This window comes from Thermobia domestica, chromosome 2 (assembly GCF_964235325.1).
Source record: "Thermobia domestica chromosome 2, izTheDome1.hap1.1, whole genome shotgun sequence".
Classification (NCBI taxonomy): domain Eukaryota; kingdom Metazoa; phylum Arthropoda; class Insecta; order Zygentoma; family Lepismatidae; genus Thermobia; species Thermobia domestica.
In genome coordinates, this window is record NC_137455.1 from 132,966,861 (window position 1) to 132,985,697 (window position 18,837).

The 18,837-nt window shown below is 35.7% G+C and overlaps 2 protein-coding genes across 2 annotated transcripts; both read right to left on the bottom strand.

Annotated features, from left to right (window-relative positions):
* Positions 1 to 11,966: 11,966 nt before the first annotated feature.
* On the bottom strand, positions 11,967 to 13,493 carry LOC145679174 (uncharacterized). The gene has a single exon (XM_081749765.1). The coding sequence runs from the start codon at positions 13,491 to 13,493 to the stop codon at positions 11,967 to 11,969; it is 1,527 nt and encodes a 508-aa protein (XP_081605891.1).
* A 5-nt stretch (positions 13,494 to 13,498) lies between these two features.
* LOC145679175 (uncharacterized) lies at positions 13,499 to 18,553 on the bottom strand. Its single transcript, XM_081749766.1, has 3 exons — positions 18,146 to 18,553; positions 14,706 to 15,708; positions 13,499 to 14,634 (listed from the first exon to the last, which is right to left on the bottom strand). Exons 1-3 carry the CDS (start codon positions 18,551 to 18,553, stop codon positions 13,499 to 13,501), a joined length of 2,547 nt encoding a protein of 848 aa, XP_081605892.1.
* Between the last annotated feature and the right edge of the window lie 284 nt (positions 18,554 to 18,837).

The following is an 18,837-nucleotide window of genomic DNA, read 5'->3' on the forward strand; positions in this document are numbered from 1 at the left end:
TGCTCCTGTCATACGTAATAAAACTGCTCTTTGAGTATTGTCAATTTTTTGACGGCACTTAATATTAACCGTTAATCTGTGTCCTCAAACACGTGATCCGTACGAAACGATTGCCACAAAGATCATCTTATAGCATAACTGGCAATATTAAGTCATGACAAGTGGAAATGGACAAATGTGAAGTGAACATAATGTTGGCATATATACAGTACTTGTATTACCACATTTGTCCACTGGTTTTGCACTTAGTTTTACAAACATCAAGCGGTCACTGCAGCGTTCCACTTTGGTTACACTTCTTGTTACTTCGTTCACCATTCTCAGGCTTAACGCCACCCGAATACAATTTTGTGTAATTTCCCGATACTGTGTCATCTTTTCCTGGCCATTCCACTTCACTTAAGCCCATTAAGTTCACTTCACATTTGTCCATTTCCACTTTTAAATTTTCAAGTTTATCCATACGTCGTAAAGTAAGTAGTTTCAGGTTCCTATGCTGAAATGAAAGTTATTATTATTATTATTATTATTATTATTATTATTATTATTATTATTATTATTATTATTATTATTATTATTATTATTATTATTATTATTTTCTCCTCTGATGATTCTTCCCGGAGTAGTCCCCACCCGGAGATCCGAACGGGGGACTATTTTACCTCCGGAATTTTTTACTTCAGGAAGAACCATCATATTTATTTATTCTCCTTCTTCGTCCCTTCTGGGAAAAAGAGAATGTGGTAGTATTCCCATTTCCTTTCCACATCTCCATGCCGTTGACCACATAGTGGTTCATCAGCCTTTTACGACAGTTTCCCCTCCTAAGAACAAGAAGGTGCCCTGACCTCCACCCGCTCGTCCGCCCTCCGAGAAGGCCGTTGGCACTTGATAGAGGCTGACTCCTTATCCCGGGAGTCGGTCGGTCCCCACTTACGTTAGCCAGGGGTGCCCACAAGGGGGAGCTATGACGCAAACTGCGTCATTGAAATATTTGGGGGGGGGTTAAAATCTATATAAATATGTTTGATGGGGGGGTAAAATTAATCGAAAAGAAGATTTTTTCATGGAAGAACACCTACGGATAGACAGTTGGGGGGGTGCGTCATGGACATAAGGGGGGGGGTGGGCATCACTGCGTTAGCCGCCTAAGACTTTGCCCGCTTTCTCCCATTTTTCCCAGAGATTTCGATTACAGGGGCGAAAGGCCTCAGTAATACGTTTACAATGCATGTTCTGTCTATTCACTACTGCTTACAAATATCCAAATAACCGCGTAAAGGAAATTAATAAATACAATTAATTTCAAAATTCCAACAATAACTTACGTTGTAATATGTAACCTTTCGAAACATATATTTCTAAGCAGTAAACTGGATTTATTCGTCAAAGAATTAAATTTTGAAATTTCAGATAAATTATCTACTTTTAACTGTAAAATTATCTTCTAACCCTTGCGGATTTTAGTATATAAATAGTCGCAGCTATATGAGTTCAGTCGATTTTATCGCTGAAATTGTTTTAAATTAAAAATTGATTTTCAAAAGGACCCGTCCATGCGGACAAAATGGCCTTTAACTTATCACTAATAAATGTGAAATTAGAGGAGATTAGAGGCGCCGACATAGCCTAATTATTCTAACCTAAATATCTTTATAATTGTATCAAAACTAGGGATGGGCAAAACCGGTTTTTATAAAAAAAACGAAAAACCGACATTTCGGTTTTCTCCAAAAACCGGTTCGGGTTTTCACCGAAACCGGTTCCGGCTTTCTCCAAAACCGGTTCGGTTTTCACCGAAACTGGTTTCGGTGAAAAATTTTCGAGAACACATAAGACTATTTCTGTGGAAATGGATTCGGGGATTGAGTATAGCCCGCTCCCCCCAGTGATTTTTAACGAATCATAGTGATTCTAACGATTCATATTAGTTTATAATGAATCGGAATCGCATATTATAAAGTTTTAAGATGTAAATCTTGTGGTAAGGAAGCTTTAGTATAAGTTGTAGTAGTAGTAGTAGTAGTAGTAGTTGTAGTAGTAGTAGTAGTAGTAGTAGTAGTAGTAGTAGTAGTAGTAATAGCGGTAGTAGTAATAGTTGTTGTTGTTGTTGTTGTTAGTAGCAATAGTAGTAGTAGGAACGGGTTAGAAGCCCTGCAGGGGTTGGTTGGGTTCTGTTCTTCATATAAGTAGTAGTAGTAGTAATAGTAGTAGCAATAGTAGAAGTATTAGTAGTAGTAGCAGTAGTAGTAGTATTAGTCGTAGTATCTATAGTAGTAGTAGTAGTAGTAGTAGTAGTAGTAGTAGTAGTAGTAGTAGTGACTCTTCCAGTTCCGGTGACAAAGAACTGGGGAGAGCGGGCTATACACAAGCCGGATTCGGTTTCCGGAGAACAACGAAACACCATTCTGGTCAGAAATAGAACAAATTTTGAAAAAAAAAACCGGAATCGGTTTTGAAGAAAACCGAACCGGTTTTAAAGAAAACCGAAACCGGTTTCGGTTTTTCTAAAAACCGAAAACCGGTTTTTGTGCCCACCACTAATCAAAACTTAAATTTGTCTAAAAGTAATAATGCTGATTAAAATTAAAAAGAAATGAGAGCTTGATGCTCGAATACTTAACTGTCCGGCAGCCACCTTGACCCTCCGACAAGTGTTCAAAAATTGCAATATGATTCAAAAATTTAACCTAGCTATTAAACTATAAAATTGCAGTATGATTATGTATATTGTTTTCTTCTTTTTCCCTCTGTCTTAAAATGGTTCCCAACGATACGGACCAACGTTCAAGTTATCAAATCCAAATACTTGAAACAATAGACATTAATTGAAACTTCGAACTCAAATAAATAAATTAAGCAATAACATGATTGTAATGCCGACATCCAAAAAGATGCGCATTACATTGTTTATCTTAAGAAGCCTTGAAGTTATGTTTAAGTTTGTGACGATGAAAATGTCGCTTGTCGTTTCTAGATAAAGAACACACGTTCCTAAGGTAGTTATATCCATAACGTTTCCCAGGTACTTACCTCATTTCATATCCTGGGGGATGAAATTTCGCACTTCAGTTTGCGAAGTTATATTGTAACTTTGCGAATTGATGTGCGAAATAATGTTGCCCAAGGCATTTCATGTGTTTCTGACTTAGTTTCAAAATTAAAATTCCGCGCGTATGAATTTAGGAATTACTCATAAGCGATCACAGTGTTCTTATTAACATTTTTTTTCTTTCCAAATTACTCTTTATGTAGGATTAGGCCAACTTAAGTTCTATTTTCTTAGTGGTTCACAGGGTTCTGTGAATATGTAACAGATGCACCGTATGTTACTTAGTTTAAAAGCTTGAGCAACTGCATATGTAATCACGTGATCCCGAAACTTAATGCAAGGAACATGGGATTTCTTTTATTCAGCCAGATTTCTTCTTCTTCTTCTATTATTTGGAATGCCTCATACTTAGTTAGTTGTGCATTTTCTATTACTTTATTTTCCTTTTATTTTATAATTTATCTGAACAGATCCGGATAACCTGGTTAACCTTTGCACTAATCTTTGCATTACTTCACATTTTGCTGCTTAATTACAACGAGTATGTTAGACACTTTGTGGGTGAAAAATGAAATCTAATGACAAGTAAAATCGAGATTTTATTTCACATATAAAACTTCCAAATTCTAAAGCAGAGCTATATGTTTCAGTTACGGATTCAGCTGACCATATTGCATTATGAAAATTTACGCTATTCGTAAAGAAAGAACGGCGAAATAGGAAAGAACAAAATTGATCCAAGTCGAAATAATCTATAATACTCATCATCATCATCATCATCATCATCATCATCATAGGTATTCTGTCATTATTGGCAGGTCATTTGTCACAACTGAGAAGCTTCCATGCTTCGCGGGCTTTAGCTAACCCCTTCGTCTTCACGTACGATATTTCTGTTTTGATATCGTCCATCAATTTCAGCCTGCTTCACCACTCCGTCTCTTTCCTGGTAGAACATATCCCTGATGATATAGTTCATTCTTAGCCAACGTCTCAACAGTTTCTCTTCCTTTTTTCGATAATATTTAGATTTTTCCTTTCCTCCCTCACCGTTTCTAACACCCTCTCATTCGTTATCCAGTCAACCTAGATAATTCTATCAATTCTTCTCCACATCCACATCTCTAAAGCTTCCAATGGTTTTTCATCACTTTTGAGTAATGTCATGTTTCTGCCCCATACACTACAGTATTCCATTAAGCATTTTATAAGTACTTCTTTCAACATTTTAAGATCCCACAAAATAGATTCTTCTTCCTCCTAAAGACTTCTTTCACCATTGCTATTCTTGCTATGATACTTAAGATAACAAATCACTCTTAATGTTCTTGTCTCAACAATCGATTACCAATATGGATTCAGACACAATATTTGATTGCATATTCGACATTAGACAAACAGTTAAAATTTGGAATATGACAATGAAAGTCATCAACTATTTATAAATCTTATTAATGTTTATGATTCAGAGAAAGATTTTTTGTCTTAGAAATAATTCAATAAGATCGTAAGGTTAGTCGGATAATTACTTCTTAATGGAACTACACTATTTAACTGTCCCATTTACTCTTGAAAACATTCAGCGTATAGTAGGGGAGAGGTGGGCAATGGCAATCACGTAAGAAAAATGGGTTATTACGCAGTTTCATTTGCAAAATATATTGAAACAAATTTGTAAATACGTACTCCAATCCTTCTACAATAAGTGTGTAAAATAAAAAGATGATCATTCTTTCAATTTGGGAACACGATGGAAAAAACTCAGATTGCTACTTTGGTCGCCATTCCCATCACATGTTGGTAATGGCGATCACAGTACAACCTTAATAAACACACATAGTTTCATAGGCAGTTCAAGTGTTTTTTTTTTTTCTAAACCGCGTCTTCGAAAGACTGAGAACGTTTTTCAAAGAAACGTCACAGATATATTCACGTGGTGATTCCACAACAGTACAGTCAGCATGCACCCACGTTCCACAAAGGTTACACCGATACCAAAGTTTCAGTGTTTGACTCAAGTAGGCGTATTACCTATCTTACGTCTAGCCTTTTTTATAATTTTTGGCTGGAGAATCACGTTGATCGGCATTTCCAACATTGTGCCATTTTGAAAATTGAGCTGGTTATACTGTAAAACGTAGTTTATTTGAAATATAACTATGTGTTATGCATTAGACGTAAATATAACTTTTTATGAATCTTAGTAATTTCAAGATCTTACAACTTAAAATTGTACGTATCGTGAGTTGAAATATGCAGATCCTTATAAGAAAATCAACAAAAACAAGTTTCAGCACGCTATAGACTTCAGTCTTCTCTGACAACTTCCTCGACAATACACAAGCAACCTTGCTACAAGAGGCAGATGGCAGCACTAGTTTGACTTCTCCTTGGGTCACGCAAGAGGGTAAAGTGGGCTAATCGCCATTCCCAACTGATCGCCATTCCCTTCCTTTCCCCTAATAAATACGAAAACAATATATTAAAAGAACGAACTAAACCTGAACTTGTGATACTGAGAGTTGATAAGATTGACAATCCCGTGAAGTTTATGAGCTCACTTGGAGATCCAGTTACAGTCGAGGATATTATTAGCTAATTTGAATTCGTTGTTCCAAAATTAGAACATTTTTTACTTTATTTTTTTTCATGTCTCTTGAATAAAAGTAACAATTTTTGTATGGACCTTTTTATTGGCATCACTGGTTTAGACTGTCTTTGTCTTGAATTTGCGCGAACGATGTGTACTGCCGACATTTATTACGTTGCATAAGAACAAATGATGGCGTCTCAAAGGCGGTGAGTACATCTTATGTACATTTATGAATTTTCTACTATATAATAATGTTTGAGTAGGAGAAGTATTAAATTTTCAGTGTATGTGAAATGCAACAGTTGATTATGATTGTTATTAATAAAAACGGGTGATAAATTTGAATGTAACAATATTGGAACAGCGGGCTCGAACGGGTACATGAAGTTTGCATTTTTTGTTTGTTCCATTATTGAAACAACGGGCGTAAATATACCCATAAAACTACAGAATATGGTAATTTTATTTGATGAATTAGTAAATGTTTCGTACATTTTATGAGCGTATTTTTATTTGATGCCATTTGTACCGCTTTTGAGGGCATTTTGCGCTTGCATTCGGGATTTATTGGTCTCATGGAGGAGGGGGAATTTATACTCAAAAATTGATCTTTGTTACACCCATGCGCTACACTTTTCAGTTGGGTTGAGTTGATTGTGAGTTTAACATCCCTTTCAGCAGCGAGGTTATATGAAACAAGACCTATTGATTAACGTGGAATCCGAACCACATAAATTCCCACAGGGAATCGAACCCGGTCTCCCAAGCCAAAGGCGCGTACACTAACCGCTTAGCCATGAAAGAGCTCTTTTTCAGTTGAAAGATGACAAACGAATAGAGTGGCAGATGTCTTGATCGGTCATTGACTGGATCGTATATTTATTTACGTATATATAGGAGTTGTTAGGTACACCTGATTATATTTTGTAACATTTATTATAGATTTCACTTTTCTGCAGTAAGTATATTATATAGTTAATTCGTTTTATATGTGCTGTAGGGGAATCACTAGCACTCTACGCAATTTTACAGACCCTGGTCGCCTTCCTTCCACTTGTTCCTCAATGTTGTTATCATTATGTTTATCGCTCCAGTGTAAAATGGTCTCTGAGCTGTCTGGTAGCTTGAAAATAAATAAATATTTTATGTTGTTTTGTATTTTGAATGTGTATTTCACAATGTCATATGCATTATATTTATTTCTAGAAATACTGTTTTATTTCAGATTGAGTGCGAGCAGTCCCGGGTTCGATTCCTGGTGCGGGCCTTCTTTCTAAAAAGTGTAAGAAGCTTTTTCAGGCCAGCAATCCTGAATAAGGTTTTCCTGGGTTTTCCTCATTCACACCAGGTAAATGCCGGGATGGTACCTAACATATATGTGCCAGGCCACTTCCTTCTTTCTCTTTCCCTTGAAAGAAGATAGTGTGGAAGAAGATGAAGCAGACATAGAGAGAGAGGCTATCTAGAAATCAGTTGCTCGCTAAGGGAGAAGCTTTTTTTACGGTAATGCAAAGCTGCCAGCTAAAGGTTTGTTGGATGATGAAGCTCCGAAGCCTAATACAGTACATTTAATGAAAGTCAGCCTTCTGCAAAGTCACGTAAGAAGTGTAATCCCAACAACGTGCAATTGCTGGGAGACCTATTTCGAACCAAGTGCGACCAGTCAACAAGCGAGCAATAAATGAAGTGGGATATGACAAAGAAGGACATTTCATTGTAAATACAGAAAGACAATCAAGATGTGGACATGTAACACAACAAGGAAGTGCTTCTTTATCTTCCATCAGTGGTAAGAAAGTGATGTGTTAGAAAATAAGTATAATGTAAAAAATATGTTGCTATGTGGATATGGATAATATTAACATGTTTTAATATTTGCATTTAATGAATATTGCAACTTATTGTAATATTTGTATCCTTAAAGTTTAATGAAATAGTACTTTAGTCTGGCTTAATTGAAATATTTTCTTTCATAAACCTGTACCCTCTCAGGCCCGTTGTGCCAAAAATGGAACGTTACGTCCATGACATTTTCGTGAACCATAATGTATTTAAATATGTTATTTACTTTTATTTCTACCAATCTCGCAGGAACCAAGATTAAATTCGGCAATAAAATTAATTTGGGTGTAAATGGATTAAATTCCATCACTTAGACGTTATATAGACTACAACCCTTCCTCAAAGAATATATGTTGACCCAAATCGACAATGTCGCACAGAAAATGTACCATCTAACTGTCAAATGTACATATATGAAACTGTCAAGTGTACATATATATTTATATACACAGGACCAAATATACATATACGAATTGTTACATATGAAACAGACACATATTATTGCCCTAACTTTCGTGCTGTAATAAATGTTTTTAATTTACACGGGACTAGATCTTCAATGAATTGTCCATTCAAATGAATAATTTGAAATAATGTTCTAAATAATTTACATTCTTATTGTTTTTAATCATTTTAGTTGTGAAATGTACTTGCTCAGGGCCGGATTTAGGGGGGGTGCAAAGGTGCACGTGCACTACCTCCCCCCCCCTTCGTTGTAAATATACACTATCTAAAGTGAAAAGCTAGCAGTGGGGTTTCCAAACTCAATAGTTTCTGTCAATTTTCTGAAGGTTGAAGGAAGAGGATTCATCGAGAGCAGACAGTGAGCATTTCCAGGGCAATTCCTAATTAACACTATAGATGCTTAAAGACATTTAAAAAAACTCAAGTTTAATTCAAATGTACTGGCTGTTATTTGGTGCACACACACCCCCTCAGAAAATCCTGGATCCGACCCTGTACTTGCTGTGAACTGTTTTTAACTTTGTCATTTCCTAAGAAGTGCATGTCTTGAATTAAGTTATTTATCATATTTTTCTTCGTACGATTTGCTTATACAAACTACTGAAAAGTTTGGAATTATTCGTTCTTTCTAAAGTCAACAAAGAATAATTTTAGTACAATCAAGTTTCCATATCAAATAACAAAGACGAAAGCTCTCCTTTGCGGATCATATCATATCGACCTTTACCAAGCTGACGTAGATATACATATTAAGTAACTGGTGCTCCAACTGGGGTCTGATCTTAAACAGCAACAAATGTTCTACCCTTTCTATCTCCTTAAAAAAGAGTGTATTTTGTCAGATATATATAAGGTGAATAATGTACAAATTAAACGAGTTTCATCTCAAAAAGATCTAGATTTTGTCTTTGAAAAGCCAGAGCCATGAAACTACTCGCTCTACTTTTTAGATTTCCTGAAATACAGTCTCCCCGCCCTTACGATGTTTTACAAGCCTTCTATTTCTCCGATCATTAAATAATGTTCACTTGTATGGAATATGGCTGTACGTACTAATCTATGTCGCACTGACTCGATTTTAAACTTCTTTTTTTGCCATAGTTAGTTAAGAATTCCTGTGTTACGTGATTACTTGAGACATGAACTAATGTCTTTGATGAACTTATGTACCCCTGACAAACAACGTCGTGCAGCTGATTTACTTTGTCTAAGATCATCAATCGCAAAGTTGATTCTCAATTCTTATTATCGCAGATTAACCTTCGTGTTCCTTGACGGCGAACTCGCTCTCTAAATTTACTAACATACGAGGCTCCTATAGGTTATCAATTGTTAAGCGCTCCTCATTTTACAAACTAGTGCAAGATTCTAACACAGTTTCAACAGATTTCAACATTTTTACTACTGAACGAAATTTTAGAAATCAACCGAACAGAATATTGTAAATTTAGAGGTGAACTTTCTCTTATTTGTGTTTTTTCTTTATATATATTGCTCAACTTCAGCCAAGTGGCCTTGTGTTGCATGAATCTAAGTGAATAAATAAATATTGTTGTTGTTGTAATTAGACTATACTAGAACTTTTAAACCAATGAATTATTAGTTTTCTTAATATCAGTCTGAAATAACTATGATGTGCGGTTAAGTTTCACCATCCACATTTATAGCTGAATGTGTAAGTATCGCTGAGACTGTGTTACAAATTGTTCTCATGTATATAATGAACGTAAATTCTGAAATTGATATAGATGCTGTTATGTGTACAAGGAGTCACGGACAATGATAATTATTATCCTTAAATTCTGTTCTGAAGTACTCTCCATATTATAAATATTTCTTCTCGCAATAGGCAATTGTGTGTAAACCACTTTTTCTGCTTTAGTTAGCTACAACCGTATAGTGGGATAGCTAAATTTCCGAAGTCGGGAAAATATTTCACTTCCGGATACCAGTCTGTCCTTTGCAGCGCAGTAAGTATAGGTCATATAAAATCGAAAAAGATCGGGACACAGGTTTTCCCTGGTTTAGGGTGGTCGTGGCTGCCATTTTCCAAAATGGCCGCCCTGTACCACAAAGTCTAGGTGTAAGTCAGGTGCAAGTATCTCAAATGAGCAATATCGGTGTTTATTTATTGGTTTTTGATGACGCTGAGTCGATTGGAATAGTTTCTTAACATGTGAAATACATAATGAATGCCAAAGTCGCCATTTTTAAAGATGGCGGACCTATAATGCTATTTATGGAAGCAAATCAGGGAGTAAAAGTCCTACAAGTGTAACTTTGGTGTCCATTTATAGGTTTTCGAGGTCGCTGAGTTGATTGGAACAGTTTTTGGAATGGTCAGATAAATTCCTTACAATCTGTCACTTATCAATATAGTCTCATTGGTAAAATCACTTCACATCTATTTTTGGTAATAAAATGTCAAGGAAATTAATATCGTGTGGCAAGACCGTATTTCCCTGGCGTATCTTTATTACTTATCAGGGTTTTTCAAGAAAATTTTTATAACTGTACATTGCTCCCTCCCAAATATATACAAATATATACATTTCTCAGTGTTAAAATTTCTGGAATCAAGTCATGGAGCTGGAAAGTTTGCTTCTATGCTTCATTTTTAGCATCCGAAAATCTAATTACTACATGTTTTTTGTTTTTGGAGACATTAGAACTTATATGCCCATGGATATTTGTCCTGGATGCTGTTCATTATTCTCAATGGTTGCCTGTATTTGTTCGCACTCTGAAGGAGTTACCAACCAGACATCCACAGATTTACGTGGAATTCTGCAACGGCCATTTTACTACTTCTAGAACTGGAGCATTGTTTTCATCTAGTAGACATATTTTATAATTTAATTTGAATCTACAATATAAGACATTTTGGTTGGCCAGGAAGGTAAAAGGATAATATTAAAAACACAAGTTCAGGATCCAATTGGAATTTGATGTTAATAGTTAGTTATATTTTGAGAATGGCGTCCCTTTGAGCAGTGAAACTATATGAGATGAGGACCTACAGTTTAACATGGGATCGGAACACTGACCAAAGCTTCAAATCCACTGTATTTTAAACTATAATATGTAACGGTTTCGGAGATCTAACATATCTTTCTTCAGACATTATAGAACATAAATCCTCAGACATTATGTTCTATAGTGTCTGAGGAAGGATAAGTTAGATATCCGAAACCGTTACATATTATAGTTTAAAATACAGTACATTTGAAGCTTTGGTCAGTGTTTCTTTTGTTAAAATAATGAATCCAAAACCATGGATAGTCTTGTTATGGGATCCGAACTACATGAGTTCCCGCAGGGAATCGAACCTTAATCTCCCACGCCCAAGGCATGTACACTATCCAATTAACCATGAGTCAGATCAGGATCAGAATAGATTAGATTAGATTAAATTGGATTGTAGTGTATTGGCACAAGAAAAATTATATACAGGTTTTCCTTTCTGAGACAATTGATCTTCAGGATTCTTAAACCGTAGAGTTTTTCTTAATAGTTAACCTTCTTTCTACTTTGCTTATGGAAACAATACTCACAGTTTTCTGTTCCACATAGTAAGTTATTATTATTATTATTATTATTATTATTATTATTATTATTATTATTATTATTATTATTATTATTATTATTATTATTATTATTGTATATTTTTCCATACCTGCATTTTGTAAGAAAATTTATGTGAAATACATAATGTTTTGTTTTGGTTCTAAATGACAGAAGTCATTATATAAAAAATGTGGACTGTATTTAAATAATGTCACACATTAGCTTCAATTTTTACACAAAAATTGATTCAGTGCCACCACAAGTCCGCTTTCATGGCCTTACACACCGCCATCGACACACACACACACTCTCTCTCCCTTCTTTTCAGTGTTACCAGATCTTATGTTCTAATGATAGCTAACTTAAACAAAAATTACTAAAATATATAAAACCCAACATGCCCCCGCCCTTGAAGTCTTCACTTCAACATATACTTACATATAATAATTACAATACAATTTTCGATTCATTCAATTGTTCAAAAGGCAAGATCGAGACCTTTACAATAGGCCTCTTACATTCTCCTTGCGCAGTGCGTACAGTTACAACACGTACCAATCCATCTGTTCCCATATGAACCTTTGTGATCCTACCTAGTTTCCATTGCTGCGGTGGCAAATGATCATCCTTCAGCAAAACCATGCTACCAACCTTTAAATTTTCTTTTTGTAACAACCATTTAGGCCTCTGTTGTAACCTTGACAAATATTCCAATCGCCACCGTTTCCAGAATGTTTGAACCAAACTTTGAACAAGTTTCCACCTAGATATCAAACTTATCCTACCTACTGTACAATCTTCGCTGGGTACAGCTAATAATGCCTGTCCAACCAAAAAATGACCTGGTGTCAATACATGCAAATCATTAGGGTCACTAGACAATGGAGTCAAAGGCCTAGAGTTTAAACATGCCTCAATTTGAGTTAACACTGTATACAACTCCTCGAACGTTAACTTTACACTACCAACAATATGTTTTAAGTGATATTTTACTGATTTTACACCTGCTTCCCAGAGTCCACCAAAATGACTAGCTGTAGGAGGATTGAAATGCCATTCAATACCTTGACTATTAACAAATTCTGATAACTTTTCCTTATGTTGTGTATCTAACATAAATTTTAATAATCTTTTTAACTCTACATTGGCAACGACAAAATTGCTACCGCAGTCAGTATATACATGTAATGGTTTTCCTCTACGCGATACAAATCTTCGCAAGGCAGCCAGAAATGTTTCAGTACTAGCATCACTTACAAGCTCAAGATGTATGGCCTTAGTAGTCAAACAGATAAAGAGTACAATATAACATTTGTACGCTCGCTGGCCTCTAAGCTTACTAGATTTAACTAACATGGGTCCAGCATAATCAATTCCGCAATAAGTAAAAACCTTACCAGGAGTAACTCTGGCCAATGGTAAATTACCCATCAATTGTGTAGTCGTGTTCTTTTCAAATCGATGACACCTTACACAAGCTTTTATTATACGCCTTACAACATCTCTGCCTCGTAAAATCCAAAATCTTTGACGCAAATTGGCTAACACCAGCTCTGCACCTCCATGCAATGTTTGTAAATGTTCATTCTGTACCAACAACTCAATAAAATGATGTTTACTGGGAAGTACCATTGGAAATTTTTGATCTTCTGAAATTTGAGCATTACGTAGTCTACCTCCTACACGCAGAACTCCCGGCTCGTCTAAGAAAGGATTTAAACTCAATAATCTACTTTTATTGCTGAGTTCTTTTTTGTTCTCTAAATTTCTAATTTCTGTTTGAAAACTTGAGGCTTGCACTACTTTTACTAAGACAATCAAGGCCTGACCTAATTCACTATTGCTCAAAGTTCCCTTCAACTTACTTGACGCTCTACAATTGTAAATAAACCTTAGACACCAAGCTACTGCTCTTAGCAACCTAGAAAATGATGAAAATCTTTCTATCAATTCCGTACATATTGCCGAATGCATAACTACTACCTGTCTTTTCTGTTCATTGATAGCATCTGGATGAAACACCTTTGTTTTGCAGATTGGCAACACTGTTTCAGAAATTCAGGGCCATGCCACCAAAATTCATTATTTATTAAATGTTTTACTGCAAGCCCTCGAGAAGCAATATCTGCACTGTTTAATTGAGAATTGATGTGAGACCACTTGTTTATAGGAAGAGATTCCTGAATTTCTGCTACTCGATTGGCTACAAAGGTCTGCCACCTACTAGGAGGAGATGACAGCCATGACAATACTATTGTAGAGTCTGTAAAAGCCAATACATCATCCACCGGGAACAAACATGACTCCTTTACTACATTAATCAATCTAGTTAACAATAATGCACCACAAAGTTCTAATCTAGGTAAAGTAATTTTCTTGCATGGCGCTACTTTTGTCTTACTTACTATAAGATTACATTCTACATGACCATCTGAATACACAGAACGTAAATACACTACTGCCGCGTACGCCTTTTCACTTGCGTCACAAAATCCGATCAGTTGTAATTTTACTGCATTTGGCTGCATCAAGCAACGTTTGATTTTAATTGACTCAATTAATGGAAGCTCAGAACAATATTGCTCCCACATTACTCTTACATTCGTTGGTAATTCATCATCCCAATCTAGCTTTAATATCCATAATTCTTGCAAAAGAATTTTAGCCCTTACGGTAATGGGAGACAACCATCCCAGAGGATCGTACAATTGAGCTATATTTGACAATAACATCCGTTTTGTTAATCTATCCTTACACTTAGGCTTAACTACACAAAATGAAAAACAATCAGAACTGGGACACCACTGAATTCCCAGCACCTTTACTGCATCACTTTCAAATGTCAAAGAAACTTTCCTTTCAGCGCTTTCTCTTGACATTGAATCAAGTACTTCCTTACTATTAGAAACCCATTTGCTTAGCTCGAAGCCACCTTCTTTTAACAATTCAATTAATTGCTGTTTTAACTCTATGGCTTGTGCAACATTGTCAGCTCCAGACAGAACATCATCTACAAAGAAATCTCGTAATACTACATTTGAAGCAAGCGGATATTTATGACCTTCATCTTTCGCCAATTGCTGTAAACATTTTGTGGCTAAATATGGCGCACATGCTGTACCATATGTTACAGTCAACAATCTATACTCTTGTATTTTTTCGTTGGTAGAACTACGCCAACAATACGTTGGAAATCAACGTCATTATCGTCAACACGAATTTGTCTATACATTTTTACAATATCTGCACTTAATGCTACTTGGTGACCCCGAAATCTAATGAGTAATGGAATTATATCTCCTTGTAACTTTGGACCTACTAACAATGTATCATTTAATGATATGCCTGTACTGGTCTTAGCGCTAGCATCAAAAACAACTCTGATTTTATTATCCTTAAACACAGCATGATGCGGCAGATAACAAATTTTAGCAGGATCTGGACTCTCAGAATTATCTACAAGTTCCATATGACCTAATTCTAAATATTCATGCATAAATTCCGTATATTTCTTTTGTAACATGTCATTTTTCATGAACCTTTTTTCATTCGACAACAAACGATTAACAGCTATTTCCTTTGAAGTGCCTAATTGATCTTTATTCTCTGCAAATGGCAGTTTCACTACATATCTACCTTCTGAATTTCGATAATGTGTGTTATCAAATTGCAACTCGCACGCTTTCTCATCTTCCGTTAAATGGTAACGAGAAGGAACATTTTCAATTTCCCAAAATCTCTTCAAACAATGATCTAGATTATTAGATACAAAATGACACCTTACTTTCTTGTCATAATTGCATTCTGAACGTAACTTTCCACACACAACATACCCTAATTTTGTTTCAATTGCGATAGGCTGACCTTCTTTTCCTACTTTTTTGTCACCTCCAATTAATAAAGGAAATATATCCGCACCCAACAGGATATCAACTTGTTTACTTACGTGGAAATTAGGATCAGCTAAAAATAAACCTTTTATGTGTGACCATTGGTTTACGTTTGCCAAAGAAATCTTAGGTAAATCCCCACTGATCTTTCGTATTACAATAGCACTAGTACTAAACACATCAGCTGATTCATTTGCTCGAGACTGAATCTCAAGATTAACAACTGAATGGGCTCGTGAGACACGTGTGTTAGTTATGCCAGAAATATCAACACTACATTTTTCTTTTCGTAATCCTAACTGTTGACAACAATTTTCAGTTATGAAGCTACATTCACTGGCTGAATCTATTAAAGCACGATATGTTTGAAAGCCACCGTTTTTATTTTTTACTTTTACCAACGCAGTTGAAAGCAGGCCCGTAGTCAAGGGGGGGCTAGGGCGGGCTCAGCCCCCCCTAAATTTTTTGCAGCCCCCTAACTAAAGTCATAGTTCGAATTAACGAGGGATGCCGGGGAAATTCCCCTTCGGTAAAAATGTATGTCCGGCTCGTATCACAGAAGTAACATAACATCCATTTCTGGGATAAATTTTCGCCTTCTACATTTACAGCAAAAATACATAAGCATCCCCCTCTCGTTCGAAAGTTTAATTCGAACACTGACTGAAATGTTGGAAAAAATTGTATTTCCAAATGTACTTTAGAGTGCTAAATTAAAATTTACTTTTATTATCCTCATTTAAAGTATTGGCCTATTTATGCGTTACGCTTCTTTGAATTGCTAATATTTCTTTGAGCGTGAGACTTTTTTTTTTTTTTTAATGCTTCATGTGCAAACGACCCTCGCTGCCGGAGAAAAATAATTTATGGTTATTCTATCGGCAAACATGCATTTGTGTTCAGAAACAACATACTTTTACCTTAATCTGCGGACGAAGAGTTTACTTCTTCCTGTCCTTCTTGGAATTTGCAACTGAAAACATCCTTTTGCTGTATGTAATTGGTTTTCAGTCAATATGCAAGAGATTGAAAAAGACAGCATCCCTCAACAGGGGGTCGCAACTGCTTCGCTCTAATAATCACACAGGTGTATGGGTTTGTTTTGTGTATATTGGACATGGAGAGAGAGAGAGGGGGGGGGAATTTTGACTACGTTTTATGTCACGTGATAACGGAGTAAGAAAAGTTTCCTTTTCTGAATTGTGTTTACTCTTGTTGTGTTATGAGTTGAACATGGTTGTAATTGAAAGTTGATCGATACTGGTTTCTGAAGATGAACCGCAGTTGACTTGAAGAATGAGAAATGTAGTGTATCAGCAACTTGACTATTTGTTAAATAACTTGGAATAGATAAGTTAAAGTAATACTTTTAATATATCTTTAAACTAAAAATAAATTCGATTCACTTAATCTTTCTCGGGGATGAATTATTAGATACTTTAATAAAATAATTTAATAATTGTTGCCAATCTTTGGTGCCAGAATCAAATGTTCATGCAGATCATCAGACGTAAGCCTAATCATCCAGAGTTACTATTTTGTAAAGGAATACCTTGCAATCTTCTGGTATGTAAACACACAATGCAGCGGACTAAACGGAGGTAGTAGTTGCATTTATAGGAAAAACAGAATTTTCAATTAATTGAACCTTATTGGATGATAATATGTATAATACTTTATAAATTTGAAATTTGACCTTTGACTTAAAACAGGGTGCGTTGGGGAGTTTAGCGTCCCTCTTCAGCAGGGAGACTATGTAGACACGGGACCTCTAGCTTAAAGTAACATCCAAATCACTATCGGTTTGAATCCGAGGACTCTCAGTACGGTTTGAACCCGAAACCAGACGCGCCAAAGGCGAGCGCTGTACCCATGAGGCTACGGGGTAGCCCACAAAAGTAACAATTTGTTAATGTAGTTTCATTTTGAAGAAGAGATATCTTCAATAGAAATAAGTAAATGGCTGTTTAAATCATTAGTTCTTAACTTAAACTTTTTTAGTACCTACGAAAGCAACTGATCTCGAATTCTTATTTGTACAATGTAAAGAATTTCATGTATACTTTGATATGAATTGTACTATACAAAGAAAATTTCATGAATTGTTACTTCTCTTATCAATTTCGTTTCGAGAAAGAAGGTAACTGCGCTAGAACAGGGGACTTTTTTGGAGTTATTTCTTATTTGAATGCTCGAGTACCAAAACATAACTCCAGAAATATTTATTACAACATTGCTTTTACTCGGTAGAGGAATACATGAACTGCTAAGTGAATAGAAATGTACCATGATGTACAGTAAATCAATGTCATTACTCGCTTTCAGCATTACATATTTGTTGGAGGGTTTCTAAATACACTGCAAGTAATAATTGCTAAGTTTATTTTTAACAATGATGTCATGTAAAATGTAGTGTAATAAGATGTAAGAAGTAAGACTTAATTATTAACCTAGTGTATGTAATTTTCACTATTATTGTTTCTTTCACTATTATTGTTTCTTTTACTTTTGTATGCATATATAAATGACGTGTCCACTTCATATGCATTGTATTACAGTGCTAAATGTATGAAAAAAGGACGAAATAAATACAATAAAATACAATACATATACATATATACATGTGTGCCCACCCTAATTTACATTTAGCCCCCCCTAAATTTCGAGGCTGGCTACGGGCCTGGTTGAAAGCAACACTTGTGTGGGATGATTTTTATGCATGTAATGGGATCTCACTTCATTTGTGCTTTGTCCCTGCGCTCCTTCCTTCTTCTCGAAGTGCAATAACTCATTATGTTTATTATGGCACACTCTGCACTTTGACCTGCTACCACAGACCCCTATCTTGTGCTGATCACTGAAGCAAACAAAACACAGGCCTTTTTTCTTAACAAAACTATGGCGCTCTGTTGGATCTAACTTTACAAATTTATCACACACTGCCAACGCATGTTTATCACCGCAGAAAAAACACTTAAACACAGATTCAGTATGAAACGAACTGGTGGATTTCTTGTGATAAAACTGTTTTCCTGTTGTACTGCTTTTCACTTTGAGAGAGGGGATAGACGAAGCTGCTTCTTGCGCTAATAATGCTCTGGATCTTTTCTCGAGATGATTTGAGAGTTCAGTGAAGGTTGCCATCTCCTGTCCTTCCAATGACAATTCCCATGATTCTCTTGTCTTGGAATCCAGCTTGTCCACCACAATATAGACTAATATTGCATCCCAAGCTTCAACTGGAATTTTTAAAACCTTTAAAGCACGCACACATTCATTTGTTGTATCGAGTAACTTCCGTAACTGCACACTAGATTCTTTGTCTACCCTTTCTTGATTCAGCAGTCGTCCAATTGCGTCATTTAAAGCATACGTTTGTTGTCATAACGTTGAACTAAAACTTCCCAAGCATTGGTATAGTTGTCATC

Excerpts from the sequence above, each read along its gene's own strand:
- LOC145679174 (XM_081749765.1), bottom strand. The coding sequence starts at position 13,493 with ATGCATTCGGCAATATGTACGGAATTGATAGAAAGATTTTCATCATTT.
- LOC145679175 (XM_081749766.1), bottom strand. The coding sequence starts at position 18,553 with ATGGCAACCTTCACTGAACTCTCAAATCATCTCGAGAAAAGATCCAGA. Across the intron at positions 15,709-18,145 it reads AGGGACAAAGCACAAATGAA|TTAGGATTACGAAAAGAAAA; the intron begins GTGAGATCCCAT and ends TGTTGTCAACAG. Across the intron at positions 14,635-14,705 it reads TAATGACGTTGATTTCCAAC|CATGTGCGCCATATTTAGCC; the intron begins GTATTGTTGGCG and ends CATATGGTACAG.